General features: G+C 37.7%; 1 protein-coding gene across 2 annotated transcripts in view; it reads right to left on the bottom strand.

The window, feature by feature from the left end:
• STAG1 (STAG1 cohesin complex component) overlaps positions 1 to 19,391 on the bottom strand; it is a 419,314-nt gene that overhangs the window by 184,699 nt on the left and 215,224 nt on the right. For both annotated transcript variants that reach the window (XM_019934217.3, XM_073803799.1), the window contains exon 6: positions 8,563 to 8,639. In XM_019934217.3, the coding sequence (XP_019789776.1) occupies positions 8,563 to 8,639 (77 nt within the window). The remainder of the gene's footprint in view (positions 1 to 8,562; positions 8,640 to 19,391) is intronic.

Raw genomic sequence — 19,391 nt, 5'->3', positions numbered from 1 at the left:
TGTATGCCTTTATTGGTAAGCTTTCCCATTTCATAATTTTCTTTCTTCTACTTGTGGACTGTTCTTTTCTGCCTAGAGAAGTTGGTTAGCACTTGTTGTAAATCTGGTTTGGTGGTGCTGAACTCTCTTAGCTTTTGGTTGTCTGTAAAGCTTTTGATTTCTTCACTGAATCTGAAAAAGAGCCTTTCTGGGTAGCATATTCTTGGCTGTAGGTTTTTCCTGTTCATCACTTTAAATATATTATGCCACTCCCTTCTGGTCTGCAGAGTTTCTGCTGGAAAATCAGCTGATAACATTATGGGGGGTTCCCTTGTGTGTTACTTGTTGATTTCCCCTCATTGTTTTTTAATATTTTCTCTTTATGTTTAATTTTTGTCAATTTGATACAATGTAGCTTGGTTGTGATCCTCTTTGGGTTGATCCTGTATGGTACTCTCTGCTTCCTAGACTTGGGTTACTGCTTTCTTTCCCATGTTAGGAAAGTTTTCAGCTATTATCTCTTCAAATATCTTCTCAGGCCCTTTCTCTCTTTTTTCTCCTTCTGGGACTCCTATAAGGCGAATGTTGGTACATTTGGCATTGTCCCAGAGGTCTCTTAAACTATCCTTTTTTCTTTCGATTTTTTTTCTTTATTCTGTTTCACAGCAGTGATTTCCACCACTCTGTCTACCAGTTCACTTATTTGTTCTTTTGCCTCATTTATTCTACTGATTACTTCTAGTGTATTTTTCATTTCAGTTATTGTATTTTTTTTAATTTATTTTTATTTTTGGCTGTGTTAGGTCTTCGTTGCTGTGCGTGGGTTTTCTCTAGTTGCAGCAAGCGGGGGCCACTCTTTGCCGTGGTGTGCAAGCTTCTCATTGTGGTGACTTCTCTTGTTGGGAGCATGGGCTCTAGATGCGCAGGCTTCAGTAATTGCGGCTCATGGGCTCTAGAGCACAGGCTCAGCAGCTGTGGCGCATGGGCTCAGCTGCTCCGCAGCATGTGGGATCTTCCCAGACCAGGGCTTGAACCTGTGTCTCCTGCACTGGCAGGCGGATTCTTAACCACTGCGCCACCAGGGAAGCCCCAGTTATTGTATTCTTTAACTGTGTTTAGTTGTTATTTTTTCTAATCCTTTGTTAAAAACTTTCTTGTAACTTCTCACTCTGTGCTTCCATTCTTTTCCCAAATTCCTGGATCATCTTTCCAATCATTACTCTGAACTCTTTCTCAGGTAGATTGCCTATCTCCATATCATTTCGTTGTTTTGGGGTTTTACCTTATTCCTTCATCTGGAACATATTCCTTTGCTGACTCATTTTGTCTAAACTTCCGTTTGTATTTTTATGTATGTGGAAGGTTAGTTATGTGTCTTGACCTTGAAGAAGTAGCCCTCTGTAGGGGATGTCCTATGTGTCCCAGTAGTACAGCTCCTCTCGTAACTCAATGGCCAGTTATCAGCTGGTCCCACGGTAGGTTCTGACCTGTGTTTGTGGACTCAGTTCCACAGGTTTGGGGACTGTGCATTTCTTGCTTCTATTGTCTACCCCCTGGTGGGTGAGGCTAGTCTAGAGGCTTGTGGGGGCTTCCTGGTGGGAGGGGCTGGTGTCTGCCCCCTGGTGGGTAGAGTTGGGTCTTGGCCCTCTGGTGGGCAGGGCCATGTCAAATGGCATGCCTAGTGGTGGCTATGGGCTCAGGAAGTCTTTAGGAAGCCTGTCTGTTGATGCGTGGGACCACGTTCCAGCCCTGTTGGTTATCTGGCCTGACGTGTCCCAGCACTGGAGCCTACAGGCTGTTGGGTGGGGCCAGGTCTTGGCACTAATGTCCCAAGCAAGATGTCAGCCTTCAGATGATTTTTCCCGGATATGTTCACCACCAACTTTTATGCCCCAAGAGAGAGCCACAGCCACCCCCTGTCTCCCCAAGAGGCCCTCCAAGACCAGTGGGCAGTTCCGGCCCAGGTGCCTTTGAAGTCACTGCTTTTTCCCTGTGTCTTGGTGATCAAAAGACCTCGTGTGCATCATCCAAGAGTGGAGTCTGGTTTCCCGAGTTCTGTGGAGCTCCTGTGGTCAAGAGATGCTGGCCTTTAAAGCCAAATGCTCTGGCAGCTCCTCCTCCTGATGCCAGACCGCCCCCCCCCCCCCCCCCGCTGGGGAGCCTAATGTGGGGCTCAGAACTCTCACTCCTGTGGGAGAACTTCTGTGATATAATTATTCTCCAGCTTCTGCGTCACCCACCCAGGGCATATGGGATTTGACTATATCATGAGTGCACCCTTCCTACCATCTCGTCTTCTCTGTCTTTGAATGTAGAATATCTTTTTCATAGGCTCCAGTGTTTTTTTATTGATGGTTGTACAGCAATTAGTTATGATTTTGGTGTTCTCATGGGAGGATGTGAGCTCAAGGTCTTCTACTCTGCCATCTTGTTTTCTCTCCTGGCCTGATCAGAATGGGGTGCTGGCTGGGACTAGGCAGAGCTGCAGAACCCAGCTTGGCATCAGCAGTGCCAGCAGCTGCTCTCCAGGAGCATGGCAGATCCCTCGCTGCCTGTAGCCAGGTGTTTTTATACAAATCCTGGTAGCAGGCGAGGAGCTCAGCTTCGCTGGACTGGTGATCTCAGCTGCAGCCTCAGTCTCTGGAGTGAGCTGGGAGTCCCAAACATCCTATCCTAGTCAACAAAACTGCTGAAAAGAAAAACTTTTTTCTCTTCCAGCTTGGGTCCTGCAGAGACAGCCTACAAATTAACTGACAATTGACAAACTTACTGGAGAAGAGACATTTACACTTGCACGTGGGAGTTGCTCAGTGATAGGTAAGTCTGCCTCAACAGGTTTTTAATGCAGAAGAAAGTGCCCTACTTGGGAAAAAATCATCACAAACAACATTATTAGTAAGGAAGATAAGCGAGCACCAGGACTTAGGTAAGAAGGCACAGGCTAACTCTACTTTTTGTGCACATGCAAGTCAGGTTTATGATCAGGACTGCTCTTATCTGTAAAGCTACAAACTCCCAGGCCTTGAAGGGAAAATATAACACCAGCTACCAGTCTTTTGGTTGTAGAACAAGAATCCATGGACAATGAGAACCCTTTTCTGGATTGCTTCCATCGATGCTTTGTCCTTGAAGTTGGGAAGTACCTTGCAAGTAAGGAACTGACTTTTAAAATTCTTTTTATAATGAACAATGCCCCTGGCCACCCAGAACCCTATGAGTTCAACACCAAAAGTGTCAAAGTGATCAACTTGCTCCCAAACACAGTATTTCTAATTCAGTCTCTAGATCAAGGAGTCATAAGGGTCTTTAAGGCTCATTACACACAGTACTCTATGGAAAGGATTGTCAGGGCTATGGAAGAGGACCCCCATAGAGAGAACATCATGAAAGTCTGCAAGGACTACACCACTGAAGCTGAAGATGCCACTGTTGTTAGAGAAAAAGCCATTGTTGTTAGAGAAAGCTACCAGGCCCGAAATAATGAATTCCTGCTGGAGATAAATTTTGCCCAGATGTTGTGCGTGACTTCACAGGACTAAGGACAGAGCCGATCAAAGAAATCATGAAAGAAACTGTGGATATGGCAAAAACGGTCGGGGTGGAGTGGAGCGGGTAGTGAAGAGTTTTAAGATATGAATCTTGAAGAAATTCAAGAGCTAACAGACACTACACCAAAGGAATTAAGAGAAGATGACTTGATGGAGATGAGTGCTTCCTAACCAGTGCCGTACAATGAGGAAAAAGACATAGAAGAAGCATTGCCAGAAAACAAATGACATTAGACAATCTGGTACAAGGGTTCTGCTTACTCAACACTGCTTTTAACTTCTTTTACAACATGAACCCTTCTGTGATATGGGCATTGAAACTGTAGCAAATGGTGGAAGAAGGACTGGTACTATGTTAGAGAAATGAAAAAGCAAAATTCAAACAGAAATTATGATGTATTTCCATAAAATTACACCAAATATGCCTGCCTCTCCTGCTTACCCTTCCACCTCCTCCACCTCTGCCATCCCGGAGACAGCAAGACAAACCCCTCCTCTTCCTCAGCCGACTCAATGTGAAGACGATGAGGATGAAGACCTTTGTGATGATCCACTTCCATTTAATGAACAGTAAATAATCACCATGCCATACACTTAATAAACATATCTGTTGTATATGTGTGTGTCTCCATGTGAAAATATAGTAACTGTATGGCAAGAACTGTATGAGACACTCGTGTCATCATCATCATTGCCTAACTATTCATTGTGTAGAGCTTCGTGTGCAAGACTTGTATTGAAGTGGATAGCCTACCCATACATAGGCATAAGGTGAGTGATATTTAATATATACTGTTCTATAACTTTGCTTTCAAAGAATTACATTACTGTACAGTATGACACACACTCACTCTCATAGTTGGAGAAACTGCATATCAGCTTATCACACCACAGGTAAGTGATTTTTCTTAAAAAAAGTAACAGTGTTTCCAATATTGTATTATGAATATGACAGTAATACTGCATGCCATAAAAATTTTATAACAATTCATTCACTAGTATAAAGGCTAGGCTACCATGAAACAATTGTATCAGTTACACTAGGCTAGCAAAAAGCAATCAGATTGCTGGCTTCTTCATTATCAATGCATAAATCATCATAACTGTAAGAAAATATAAATTATTCACATTATCTTTTCATTTTTTATGTCTAGTATTAATAATACATATAAGATCTATGGTATTTTGCATCATATAAGACAATATTGATATAGGTACTAAGAGACAGATGATTTAGCTTATAAACAGATGACAAACTTACAGTAATGATACAGTACAGTACTGTAAATGTACTCTCCCCTTTTTATGCTTTTCTTAATAACATTTTTTCTCTAGCTTACTTTATTGTAAGAACACAGCATATAATATATATAAAATACAAAATGTGTGTTAATTGACTGTTAATGTTATTGGTAAGGCTTCCAGTCAACAGTAGGGTATTAGTAGTTAAGTTTTGGGGGAGTCAAAAATTATATGAGGATTTTCAGCTACAGAGGGCTGAGAGTACCTAACACCCGTGTTGTTCAAGGGTCAGCTGAATATTAAATGTGTTGTGTTGCAAAGGTTTCCCTACATAGATGTCATACTGAAATATATGAAAACTATACAAATTGACCTTTGGGAAACATATCTAAGAATTGATACATGGAGATCTGATTGTAATAACCTGGGGAAGAAATACAATTACAGTGTGCTTTACCTCCTGGCAACTGGCTCCAACAGGAACCAAGTATATCTATTGACTTTGAAAAGCTATAGGCTGCTCTGGGAATTAACATATTTCTAAATTAGGCTGATATTACAATTACAAAGGACATGTGGCCAGGTGCAGATCTGTAGTTATAACCAATTTGTAACAAGGAATAGAAGCTACAGTATACTACTTTTTCCGGCAATAACATACTCTTGGACTACCTTATTCAATTTAAACACTTTCAACTGAAATGACTTCTAACTCATCTCACCTTTACTTTAGTTTGCTATAATACAATATATTCATTCATTCAAAAGAATTTTAATGGCTACTCCGTTAACTAGGCACTTTTCTAGGATCTTGGGATCTAATGGTTCTTTGATATTTCAGAATTTTATCACAAAATATAATTCACCAAAACTAACCTCCTCCCACTCCCAAGGAATTAAATAACCTATACAGTATTTTGAAGAAAAAAAAACTTAAAATACTGTATATTTAACAATATGAAAGCATCTAAATGCATTCTTGAGTGTATACAGAGTAGCAAAAGATCAATATCTTGCTAAAGAGTTTAAGATAAATTTTTTTGTATCTGCATCTGAATTATAATTTCATTAAATTCAATACAGTGAATATGTGACACAATCCCAGTATATGTTTATGATGTATTCAGCTCATAAGTTTTACCACTCCGTATCAACAATGGCTTTTGCAAATACAGAGTCTGTCCCTCCAAAATACGTAATACCACCTTTCAAATAGAATTTCCATTTGTTCTTGCTTCGATGAATCTTGTCATACTTGCAGACAATTTAATTATCAGTGTCAAACAGGTCTGGCACATCCTGCTCACTAACATCATCTCTGGAATTTTTATTTGATTGTATGTTTATTTATTTATTTTGAGTTTAAATTTTTACTTTTCAAACTGGTTATGCAATAAAGTCTCAAGCAAAGTGAGTAAGCATCCTATTTATGACACTGTTTTAAGCCACCTAATTAAAAGCATTATATAGATATTTAAAACTGAAACTGACAGTATTTATTAAAACTTCTAATCATCACAATTATATTTATTTATTTCTAAGTAGCTTTAGAAGATATTAAATTCTGCTTTAAATTAATACATTCTAATAATCCAAACTGTATTAGATATACTGTTTAAAAAATAATAGAATGATGATTTTAAAAGTCTTCTTTGATTAGGTCAATAATCTCAAATATTGAGACAAAATGTTTAGGAATATGAAATGAATGCCTTCTGAATAATTTCATTTGCTACATTTTATTCATTGTTGTTTCCCCCTCATTCTGTTTTCATATATGAAGTGTTTTTATAACAAATCTTGGCTTCCTCTTTTTATTTGCCTTAGAACAATAGTTCTCAATAGTTCTTATACATTAGAATATCACCTGGTGAGCTTTAAAAAAATCTCTATATCCAGGTCACATGCCTTACAAAGTAAATCAAAATGTCTGTGGGATGTGAAAGGGAGCCAGGAGTCAGTATCCCCATGAGATGTTAATGTGCAGCAATGTTTGGAAACTACTGTCTTAAACTTTTAATAATCATTCCATCACGTGTTAGTGCTGTGAAGGTCCAAGATATATACTACTTTTAAATCTACAATCTGAATCACCTGTATTGCAAGCCTGGCATAGTAGTATAGTAGCTGGTGAGTAAAACTACTACTTGCACCTTAACTTATATCTTATCTGGCTTTAACTTTTATTTGCAACATATAAAAACACTTGTAGTAACAACAAAAAAATTATTTTTTAGTGAACAGGAGTCCCACAGAAATGTTTCAGAATCTAGGATTTTTTGCAGGTTAGAAGTTAATACAGTGCATATACCTTATATTTCTTCATACCCCAAAAGAATCTGGGGCAGCCCCCTGTAATCAAGAACATTAACGTTTAACAACAATGCATATAGATATTCACACTGACTGTGATAAATAAAAATTTTAAGTAGTCTCATGTTATTTTAGGCCAGGTTTTGGAATTTCAGAGCTTTTTGGATTACAGAAATGAAGACAAGTGATTATGGAGTATATCTGCATAGGTGACAATTTAAGGTCTCCCCTACCTCCCATAAAATGTGAATAAATAGTCTGAAAGCCACTGACAGAATGTTTCTGTAAAATGTTTTCATACTGCTGCTAGAGTAAAGGTGACACCTGATGAGAAAGACATATTGAACAGCCTGTGTTTGAATGTCTGCTTTGACATGTGTTTGTAGTACTTTTTTAATTAAAAATAAACACTACTTACTGCTACTACTAATAAAAAGCCTAACCCCATCTTACTAAGAGTGGACCTAGAAGAAAACCAATCTTTGTTGTTAGTGTTGAAAGTCAAGAAAAAGGAACACCTAATTCAGAAAATAGAAATCTTAATTAAATCAAAAGGCAGAACGTTAAAACTGGAATTGATGGTGGCCTAAAGCATGACATGAATTGAGTTCACCATAAATAAAATAAAGAAATAAAACTGTAAAAGTATCTCAACATTTACAGTGTAAAACTGCTTGAGTGAGTATTTTAGTGAAAATGGAAAATCATGCAGAAAAAAATGGTTTCTGCATGATTAATTGTGAAGACAATAAAGAAAACTTGTATTCTTAATGGAAATCAGATTATCTCAAGTAGAATGTCCCAAATAGAAGTTCAAGTTTTACACACACACACACACACACACACACACACACACACACACACACACATATACACACACACACAAAGAAAATGGGAAAGGGGTGGGAGTGGGGGAGATGTGTGTGTGTGGGTATGTCAGTGGTGGGGATCCATGTAAAATAATTTTGGGAATTCTGGATTGAATTAAGTTAAGGAGATTTTTCTCCATTAGGACTTCTAAGAACCTTAAATAAGTTAATATGCTTTCACAATCTCTAAGGTAGGTATAATAGGCAGCCTGCTCACACTTCCTTGACCTCCAAACCCTTTTTTCTTTAAAGCATTTAACAAGACTAGTATTCCACAGAACATGAAATTGCTGGAGATGTATTTATAAATTCAGGAATTTTAGATGGTCTTCAAGAATGACTATCAAGAGTCAACTTCTACTTCACACCATGAATTTTCTTATCCTTATCAGCTATCAGTCACTATTCAGTGCTACTACCTCCATGCAATGTAATAAAATTCCCAAATGAATGAGATTAATTTTGGAATTAACAGCATGGATTATCATATAAATGAGAAAACAGTATATCTTCTCTTATACTAAACACCAAGTCAAAACAAAACTTAAAATAACATATTCATCATTTACAAGTGTAAGCAGGCAGTTTGTATAAATATTGAAATGCTATACCTCATCAAATTCTTCAGTCATTTTTCTGATGATTTCTGCATTCTGCATATTTCGAAACATCTCTATTCTCACAGTACCTGTGGAACAACAGATTTTATATAGTTAATCTTTTTCTATCCCATGCTAAAAATTAAATTTAACCTGAGCACTGTTTGAAAAGTTTTATATGAAAGTGTTTGGGTTTTTCTTACTTCCCCCAAACTTCTATCTATTCTAAAGGAATCCCTTGTTTAAGAATTTAAAAGTTCTTTAGACATTAAAAAAAAACCCTGAATATCCCATGAATTAGATAAGTATAAGGAAAAATATTGAGAGAAGTGTTGAAGAAGGAAAAGACAAAGACATAAAACAATGAATTTATATGGTAAGGAAGCCCCTAAAGATTGACTTAAATATATACTGGTGCTAACCAAACATACAGCTGGTTGCCTTTGTCTGAAAAACATCCAAGTATAGAAAGTGTTATCTCCCTTAAAGGCTCCCTTTGATATTTTTTAATCATCAGAATATTCTTCGATAAATTAAAACTAAATGCCCCATAATCTAACAACACATTTCAGTTATATCTGTTTTTTTGAACATGAAGACTTGCTCAATAACTTCTACATAAGGATCAGACAATCAAAGAAAAAGTTAACCTCTTTCAACATCTCATTCTTTCGTACTACTTTTATCTTACTTTATTTTTATCTCAAATATGGTTATATAAATATTATCACTCTTATGAGAATGAGTGGTTTATACTGAAAACCTGTGTTAAAAATAACATTTAAAGAAACTGAAATAAGGTTCAATTTAAAGAAACTGAAATAAGGTTCAAAATGAACTTAGGTACAAAGAATTCCGGCCTAATAATTAAATGAGGTTCAGTTTCAACTGTATAAGTGTAAAATACTCAAGTTAAAAATCACAAAAATAACACTCAATGAATCAGTAAGAAAATAATTACTGTATAACCTCTGACAGGCTCCTTGCCAGTGATTACCAGCTCCAACTCAAATCACAACTAGGAATGTAGGTGGGAAGAGTCTCTGAAATGTACTGTACGCTTACAGGAAAGACCATGGAAGCAGTAGGATAGCCACTAAAAGTCAAAGTATGATCTTAATTCTGAGTCCCAACAAAAACTACAATGGAACATGTGGCACTTATTAAACTCGATTTAACTGAATTAAAATCTATAAAATGAGAAAAAAGCCCTATCTGCCCTATCTTTTAATCAGGATCATTTAAAAGCACAGTTTATTTACTGATACATAGTTCTCATTCATTTTCTGGATGATGAATTAAGTACTACCAACAGATATTCCCAATATTCAACTTTAGAGATGACAGTCTAGGCTGGAATGTGGATGAAAAGGAAAAATATTTTTAAAGAGTTCTTCCCCAACATGCAATTTCTGAAACAAAATGAGAAACTTTTTATCCTGATTTTATTTTTTTATGTGAAAAACAGTAACGTAGAGAGTATTCAACAGTGTTGAAGACAGGTTGTTTATGTACTACAATACAGCCTTTATTTTCAGAGGATTTTAAAAAATTAAATAAACAAGAAATGTGCTCAACTGATAATTGTAACTAATCTCAAATAAAAGTAACTTTCTGTTAGACATTCTTAAAATCACTCAAAACAAAATTGTTTCTGTTTAACCTTGTTTGGGTCATGAAATATTCTGTCAATCTGAAATAACATTCCCATAGATAAAAAGCATGTAATTTCAGGGGTTAATTCATGGTACTCTTGATAAGTAAAATTACATTCATAAGTACTAATAAAAAAGCAAAAGAAGTAAAATTAGATGTTAAAATTTTTGAACATGGGAAGAATTAACTGTTCTTCTTAGGGAGATGGAAATATTTTATATTTTGAATGGAATGTCATTACACGGTTGTACGCATTTGTCAAAAGCCACCTATCTGTATACTGTGTGTGAATTTTAATGTATGGAAATTAGATCTTGGTAAAGTTGATTTTTTAAAAATTCAAGAAAAGGGACAACATTAATTCTACTACTTCATTAATAAGTTGCACATATCACTCTTAAAATACTCCCAGTGTAAATAATGTTCAACTACTCTATATCCATGATTGACATGGCAGTTTTCACATTCAGTGGAGTCTTAACTATACTTTCAATAAAATAGCTATGTTAGTTCATAAAGAGAGGACTATTTCACTGCATCTATTTCATGTGGTAAAGTGAAGAGCAACAAAACAGTAACTAGCATTAAAAGCAATATGAAAAAAACCTCATGCTTAGCATCTTTAAAGATGACTACAATATACAAATATCAATTACTAATAAAATAAAATCAGATGTTTAAAAGCCATAATTTTGAAAATGAACAGAAGCTTGTTACTGATTTTTCTTTTAAGGACGAAATTCCTTCTCCTGCCACAATGACTATTCCAAAGATTAGCCTATTTACTTATTTTCCAACTGTTCATTCTTCTCCAATTGGGTACCACAACTCTACAGAAACTGCTTCCTCACACCAGCTGTCTCCGAACTGCTACATCAAACAGTTTTTCCTTAGTAATAATCTATCTAATGTATTTAAAGAATCTGCTTATTTTATTGGTTCCCACAGCAGTATATATTTACACTATATTCTCTGATGACTTATTTTTATTTCTTTCAGTTACTTTTAGTCATTTAACCTAAGTACATACAGGTAATTTCTAAAGCTCAATCCAAGCATTCTTTTTTGCCCTTTTTTTACATTTTCTAACCCAGATGTGGTCCCTACCTATCTAGCTCACCCACTAGAATAAAGTATGGCAGAGACCACTACTTACTGAACTTTGTATTCCCCCATGAACCTTGAAAAATGCCTGACAGGTTAAGCTCCTCTGCCCTTTTAAGCTTTCTTTGACAAAGAAAAAAATCTTGTCTTAATTCAACAGTAATGTTCAAAATAAATTAAAAAGCTAATCTCAGTTCATCTTTGGATTCTTGGTTCTTAAAGATGCATATTTCTAAAAGAAGATTATCCTAAGATTATGGATAGTAAAGGTAAATAAAAAATCTGAAATGATTCAGATTCATGGAAACATAAATATCTGAAAATAAAGAATAAAAGAGAAAAGATCACCTTCCACTCTCTTAAATACTAACAAGTTATCTATGAGAATCCTAAAAGAATAAGCCACCAACATACATATTTTATATTAAAAAGTAAAAGTTTGCTTGAGCAGGCCCTCCTCACAAGATTGTACTTTTTTAATAAAGCAAAAGGAAGAACTTTCAAAACTGTCATTTTAAACTATGAATAATTTTAGAAATGGAAGTAACATCAGAAAACTACCATCAAGTTCTTAATCATTTAAACTATGTCAAATGCTGGTAACAGCAGAAATTGATACAATCCCTGTGGTATGCAATTCGGCAAATGTCTACCAAAACTAATTTACATCCTCTTTTGTCTTGATATTGTACTTGTTGCAAAGTATCCATAAAATCACACATGTGCAAAATAATGAATATACAAGGTTATTCCCTGAAGCACTGTCTGTAACAGTAAAATAGGAAAAAACCCCCTATGCCCATAAATAAGAATCTGATTAAATAAGTAAAAATGGTGATAATAACAACAATGGTGGTGGCAGCCTACATCTGGGTGCTCACCATCTGCCAGGTATTGTGCTAAGTAATGCTTAAACTTCCAAACAACCTTATTCAGAATACAATTTTTCTCCCATTTTACAGATGAGAAAATTGAGGCACCTAGAGATTTAGCAACTTGTAAAAAGGGTTTTCCAGCAGCACATCCATGGCCTGCATGAAGGCAATCTGGCTATATAGGTCCATGAAAACCACTACTTTTAATTGGCTCTTAAAGTCAATGGAAGCCATGGAGACAAAAAACAATAAAGCCATCTATGACTGATATGAAAAGACCTGTAGGATACATTTATACCTGAAAAAAGAAGGGATAGGTTCCAGTTCAAGATGGTGATATAGGAAGACCCTGAACTCATCTTCTCCCATGGACAGAATTAGTCTAGTTACATATGGAAAACTTTCCTCTTAAAAAAACGTATTAAAAAAAAAAAAACATAAAGGCTGGCTGAATGACAATTATACATCAGGCAAACGAGAAGAAAACCACATCAAAGCAGGTAAGAGAGGCTGGCACAAAATTTCACCAAATATGGCACAAAATAAACCCGACCTACAGCACAGGGAAACACAAGCGAGAGGGAACTCCAAATCAGAGCTTCTCCCTGAGGACTGAAGGGCTCAAACCCCACATCAGGCACCAAAAATTTTAAAGACATGCACTTGAGAGATAAGCCAACACCCGCCCCCCCCACCCCCGCCACCAGCCAAAACATCTAATTTTGAAAACCAACAAAGCCTCACATCCTGAGACCCACAGGACAACACCAATCTGGTAGAAAGCTCTTAAATGGCCTGCACAACTTGGACTCATCTACCCAGGGCCCAGCTCAGAGGCAGCCTAAAGCAACTCAACTTGAACTGAATCCGGATCACCTGCTTACATTAAAACCATGGCCTAAGGGGCAGGCATCCAATTTAACACACACATCTAGGAGCCTGCTGAAACACTCTCTGGGGATGGAGAATGGCACCATCTCATACTTTCCCTTTGCTGTGCTCCAGAGCACCAATATTTCCCGAAAGAGAGAAGACTACATGCGCCTGGTGCCCCAATTTTTCTGGCTGCTACCCAGGATATGATTCTTGATCGCCTGGCTCTAAAGGCTAGGGGAGCTTGCATTCCTGATCACATGCAACTGTAATAATCAGTGTCACCCAGAATGGAGCTCATACCCATCTGGGGCCCTGATTTTTGTGACTGCTACCAGGGATCACCTTTACTTCACCTGGCTTTCGTGGTCAGTGGGGCTGACATTTGTAGGTACTGCAACACTGTAACCAATGAAGACAGAGTTCTAAACCAGCTACCACCTCCAGGGCACAGCAAGAGGCAACAGATCCAAGAACTCAGTCTTTCTGTGAAAGAGACCTATTAGCTAAACATGATTGTGGCTTGAGGGGCAGGGTTCTCTTTAAACATGCATCTAGGGGTTGACTGTAATCCTTTTCAAAGATTTCAGAGGATGGGCACTATCTTCACACTCACTCTCTGCAGTGTTCCAGAGCACCAGTGTCTCCTGCTGAGAAGCTTTACATGCATCTGGTACCCTGGTTTTTGTGTCTAATACCCGGGACATTTTGCAACTGGAGCCCAGGGCTCCCTGATCACTGGGATCTGGTTGCAAAAGGGGCTTGGGTACCTGGGTTCCATGGGACTGTGGCAATTAGAGGGATGGTTCTGGGCAGGTTACCACACGTAGCCCACTGCACAGACAGCTGGCTGAAGCACATTTCCCGGTCTATGAAAGAGGCCACTTTGCTTCTCCTGCAGCTTTGGATTGAGAAGCAGCCTTCAAGGGTTTTTTAAACATCTTTATTGGAGTATAATTGCTTTACATTGTTGTGTTAGTTGCTGCTGTATAACAAAGTGAATCAACTATACATATATATATATATATATATATATATATATATATATCCCCTCCCTCTTGCATCTCCCTCCCACCCTCCCTATCCCACCCCTCTAGGTGGTCACAAAGCACCGAGCTGGTCTCCCTGTGCTATGCGGCTGCTTCCCACTAGCTATCTATTTTACACTTGGTAGTGTATATATGTCAACAGGATTCAGGTTTGACACACATGCGGTGGCATATGGAGCGGCTCTAAAGGAACATAGACTGTGGATGTCATTTTGGCACTCTCCTTTTGCCTTGCTCCAGCTCACTGTTATCTCCTACAAAGAAGTTATACACTCATCTGAAGTTCTGATTTTTCTGACTGCTGCCCAAGGTATACTTCCAGATTGCCTGGCTCTGGTAACCAGTGAGGCTTATGTTTGCAGCCTTTCAGGACTGCATATATTATATCTACATACTTTTAAAAACGGCTAGCTGATGGCTTGGCTTCTAGTCAGCCTGAATCTAGGTGCTGAAATCTTCCACTCTGGGACAGTGACAGGCCTTGGCTCATCCTCAACTACTGGGAGCTATTAAAAATATATTAGGATGCTTAGACAAGCAAAGAGGTTTGAGAGACGACCAATAGCTGGGGCAAGGCTGAACAAAAAGGTTCACCTCCTACACAAGGCCACTCCTTCAAGACTGGGAGGGGGTGGTTGTTTCATCCACTGTGTATAAACCAATAGAGAGAGTTAAGCAAAATGAAGAAACAGAGGAATATTGTCCAAATGAAAGAACAACAAAACTTCAGGGGAAAAAAAAAAAACTTTAATGAAACAGAGATAAATATTTTACCTGAAAAAGTAATGGTCATTTGATATCCACCAAATGGGTGGTAATGGGAGTAATGGATAAGTGAGAACTTCAACCAAGAGATGGAAAACATAAAAAAGCACCAATACAATTTACAGAGATGAAGAATACAATAACTGAATTGAAAAGTACACTAGATGGGTTCAAGACAAAATGAAACAAAAGAAAAAATCAAACAACTTGAAGACAAGGCACTAGAACTTACCCAATCACAGCAGCAAAAAGAAGAAGGTCAAAGACAGCTTAAGTGACACATGGGATGATACCAAACATACTAATATTCACATTTTAGGTCTCCCAGAAGAAGAAGAGGGAGAGAAAGGGGCAGAAAACAGACATTCAAGTCCAGGAAGCCTAGAGAGCTCCAAAAGAGATGAACCGAAAATGGCTCACAGTAAGGCACATTATAAATAAAATGTCAAAAGTTAAAGACAAGAAGATAATATTTAAAACAACGAGAAAAACAACTAGCTATATACAAGAACTCCCATGACACTATCAGCACACTTTTTAGCAAAAACTCTGCAGGCCAGAAGGGAATGCATGATATATTCAAAGGGCTGAAATAAAACTTCCAACCAAGAATACTATACCTGGAAGAGCTCTCATTCAGAATTCAAGGAGGGAGAGCTTTTCAGAGATGCAAAAGCTAAAGGAGTCCATCACTACTAAACCAGCCTACAAGAAATGTTAAATGGATGTCTTTAAGCTGAAAGGAAAGGGCACTACTTAGTTATCAGAACACATATGAAAGAATAAATCCCACTTAAAAGTAAATATATAGTGAAGTAGTGGATTAATGACTTATGAAGCTAATATGAAGGTTAAAAGACAAAAGTAATAAAAATAAGCATGACAGTAATTAGTTAAGGGATACATAAGATTTTTAAAATGTAACATGAAAAATATAAAATGTGGACAGTGCGAAGAGAGTAAAAACGTTAAGCTTTAAAACAGGATGGATGAAACTTAAGTTGTTACCAACTTAAAATGTGGTTGTAAGTGTCATGACAACCCAAAGCAAAAACCTACAGTATAAATACACAGAAGATAAAAAGAAAGGAATATATACATATCGCTAAAGAAAGTCATCAAACTATTCCGTTGGCCAAAAAGTTCATTATGGAAAAATGTTACAGAAGATGTTAACATGTTACAGAAAAACCTGAACGAACTTTTCAGCCAACCCAATACAAAGTAGGAGAGGCAGAGAAGAAAAAAGGAACAAAGAGTAACTATAAAAACAACTAGGAAACAATTAACAAAATGGTAATAAACACAAACCTATCAGTAACTACTTTAAATGTAAAAGGACTAAATTCTCCAATCAAAAGACATGGAGTGGATAAATGAATAAAAACACAAGTCCCATCTATACGCTGCAAACATGAGGCACACTTTAGATGTAAGGACACACACAGACTGAAGTAAAGGGATGGAAAAAAGATATTCCATGCAAACGGAAACCAAAAGAAAGCTGCAGTAGAGATATATATATATATATATATATATATATATATATATATGTATACACACATCACACGTAACAGACTTAAGAGAAAATTAATGGTATAGATATAATAAAAAATAATAGTAAAGGAGTTGTCCAACAAAAGGATCAACATTTGAAAATATTTACGAACCAAACATATGAAGCAAATATTAAAAGAACCAAAAGGAGAAAGAGAAAGCAATACAATTATTGAAGACTTTCATACCCTACTTAAACCAACAGACAGATCATCCAGACAGAAAATCAATGAGAAAACAACTGCCTTAAATGACATTAGACCAGATGGACGTAACAGATATTTATAAAACATTCCATCCAAAATCAACAAAATACATATTTTTCTCTAGTGCACAGGGAACATTTTCTAAGATACATCATATGTTTGGCCACAAAACAGTCTTAATTAATTTAAGAGGACTCAGTTTTGGCTGAAAAGATGGCAGAGTAGAAGGACGTGAGCTCACCCCTTCTGACAAAAACACCAACATAACAACTAAATGCTGAATAACCATTGACCAAAAAACAGAAAAGAAAAAAAAAAAAAACAAACCCAGACACTGGAAGCTGCCAAAAAAGATACCCTACATCCAAAGACAAAGAAGAAGTGATGGGACAGTAGGAAGGGCACAATCACGATAAAATCAAATCTCATACCTGCCATGTGGGCGACCCAGAAACTGGAAAATAATTATACCACAGAAGTTCTCTCACAGGAGTAAAAGTCCTGACCCATGTCAGACTTCCCAGCATTGGTACCTGGCGAAAAGAGGAGGAGCCCCCAGAGAATCTGGCTTTGAAGGGCAGCAGGGTTTGATCGCAGAAATTTCATAATACTGGGAAAACAGAAACTCCTCTTGGAGGGTGCACACAAGGTCCCGTGTGCAACAGGACCCAGGGAAAAAAGCAGTGACCTCATAAGAGACTGGGCCAGACCTGTTAGTATTAGATGGCCTCCTGTGGGGTCGAGAGTGAGGCTGTGGCTCACTGCTGGGACAAAGACACTGGGAGTGGTGGTTCTGGCGAGTACTCATTGGTGTCAGCCCTCCTGGAGGACACCATTTCCTCCCGATGATCTAGCCCCACACAAAAGCCCATAGGCTCCACTACTCGGAGGCCTCAGGCCAAACAACCAACAGAGCAGGAACACAGCCCCACCCATCCACAGACAGTCTGCATAAAGTCTTCCTGAGCTCAGCCCTTCCCACCAGAGGAACAATACCCAGCTCCACCCACCAGTGAGCAGAAGGCCCACAAGGATGCATACACAAGCGTCATAGCCTCATCCACCACAGGGGCAGACAGGAGAAGCAAAAAGAACTACAATCCTGCAGCATGCAAAACAGAAACAGCAATCACAGAAAGTTAGACAAAATGAGAGGGTAGAGGGATATGTCCCAGATAAAGGAACACGATAAAACCCCAGAAGAACAATTAAGTGAAGTGGAGATACTCAATCTATCAGAAAAAGAATTCAGAGTAATGAGACTGAAAATACTCCGAGAGCTCAAAAAAATAATGGAGGCACAGATTGAGAAGATACAAGAAATATTTAACAAAGACCTAGAAGAAGTACAGAACAAACAGATGAACTATACAATAAGTGAAATGAAAAATACAATAGAAAAAAATCAATAGGAGAGTGAGGCAGAAGTGAGCTGAAAGACAGAATGGTGGAAATCACTGCTGTGGAACAGAATAAAAAATAAAATGAAAAGAAATGAGGACAGTCTCAGAGACCTCTGGGACAACATTAAACACACAAACATTGGCATTATATTACAGGAGTCCCAGAAGGAGGAGAGAGAAAGGACATGAGAAACTATTTGAAGAGATAATACCTGAAAACTTCCCTAACAAGGGAAAGGAAACAGTCACCCAAGTCCAAGAAACACGGAGAGTGCCAGGCAAGATAAACCCAAGGAGGAATAAGCCGAGAAACACAGTAACCAAACTGACAAAAGTTAAAGACAAAAACAAAATGTGAAAAGCAACAAACAACATACAAAAGAAATCCCATCAGGTTATCAGCTGATTTCTCAGCAGAAACTCTGCAGGCAAGAAGAGAGTGGCACGATATATTGGGTTGGCCAAAAAGTGCCTTTGGTTTTTAAGTAAAAATGAAAGACACACTTTTCATTTTCACCAACAACTCTATTGAACAACGGAGTCATTCCTTTGTTCCACTACCTTCTGCCATTTTTCAGGCAACTTAACTCCATCTTCCCAAAACTTTATATCTTTTTGAGCAAAGAACTGTTCCAGGTGCCTTTTACAGTCTTCCAGGGAATTGAATTTTTTTCCATCAAGAGAATTTTGCAGTAATCCAAAGGTGCAATGTCTGGTGAATACAGTGGGTTAATCAGAACTTCCCATCCAAGCTGTAATAGTTTTTGCCTGGTCATCAAAGACACGCACAGTCTTGCGTTATCCTGATGGAAGATTATGCGTTTTCTGTTGACTAATTCTGAACACTTTTCATCGAGTGCTGCTTTCAGTTGGTCTAATCGGGAGTAGTACTCGTTGGAATTAATTGTTTGGTTTTCTGGAAGGAGCTCTTAATACAGGACTCCATTCCAATGCCACCACATACACCACATCACCTTCTTTGCATGAAGACCAGCCTCTGGTGTGGTTGGTGTTGGTTTATTTCACTTGAACCGACAATCTCTTCCACTCCACATTATTATCTAGTAACCAATTTTCATTGCCCGTCAAAATTAGTTTTAAAAGTGAAACGTTTTCATTAAATTGCAGCAGAGAATCACATAGGGAAATAGGGTCAAGATTTTTTTCGCTTAACTTATGTGGAACCCAGACATCAAAGCGATTCACATAACCAAGCTGGTGAAAATGATTTTCAACGCTTGACTTGGATATTTTGACTATGTCGGCGACCTCCAGTGTGGTATAACGTTGAAATTTCCAGCACAAAACTTCGCAAACCACCTTTGACACGTTCAATAAGACACAGCATCTTCT

This window comes from Tursiops truncatus, chromosome 4, assembly GCF_011762595.2.
Source record: "Tursiops truncatus isolate mTurTru1 chromosome 4, mTurTru1.mat.Y, whole genome shotgun sequence".
NCBI lineage: Eukaryota > Metazoa > Chordata > Mammalia > Artiodactyla > Delphinidae > Tursiops > Tursiops truncatus.
Note: the sequence above shows the minus strand (reverse complement) of the source record. Positions and strands in the feature narration are given on the sequence as shown.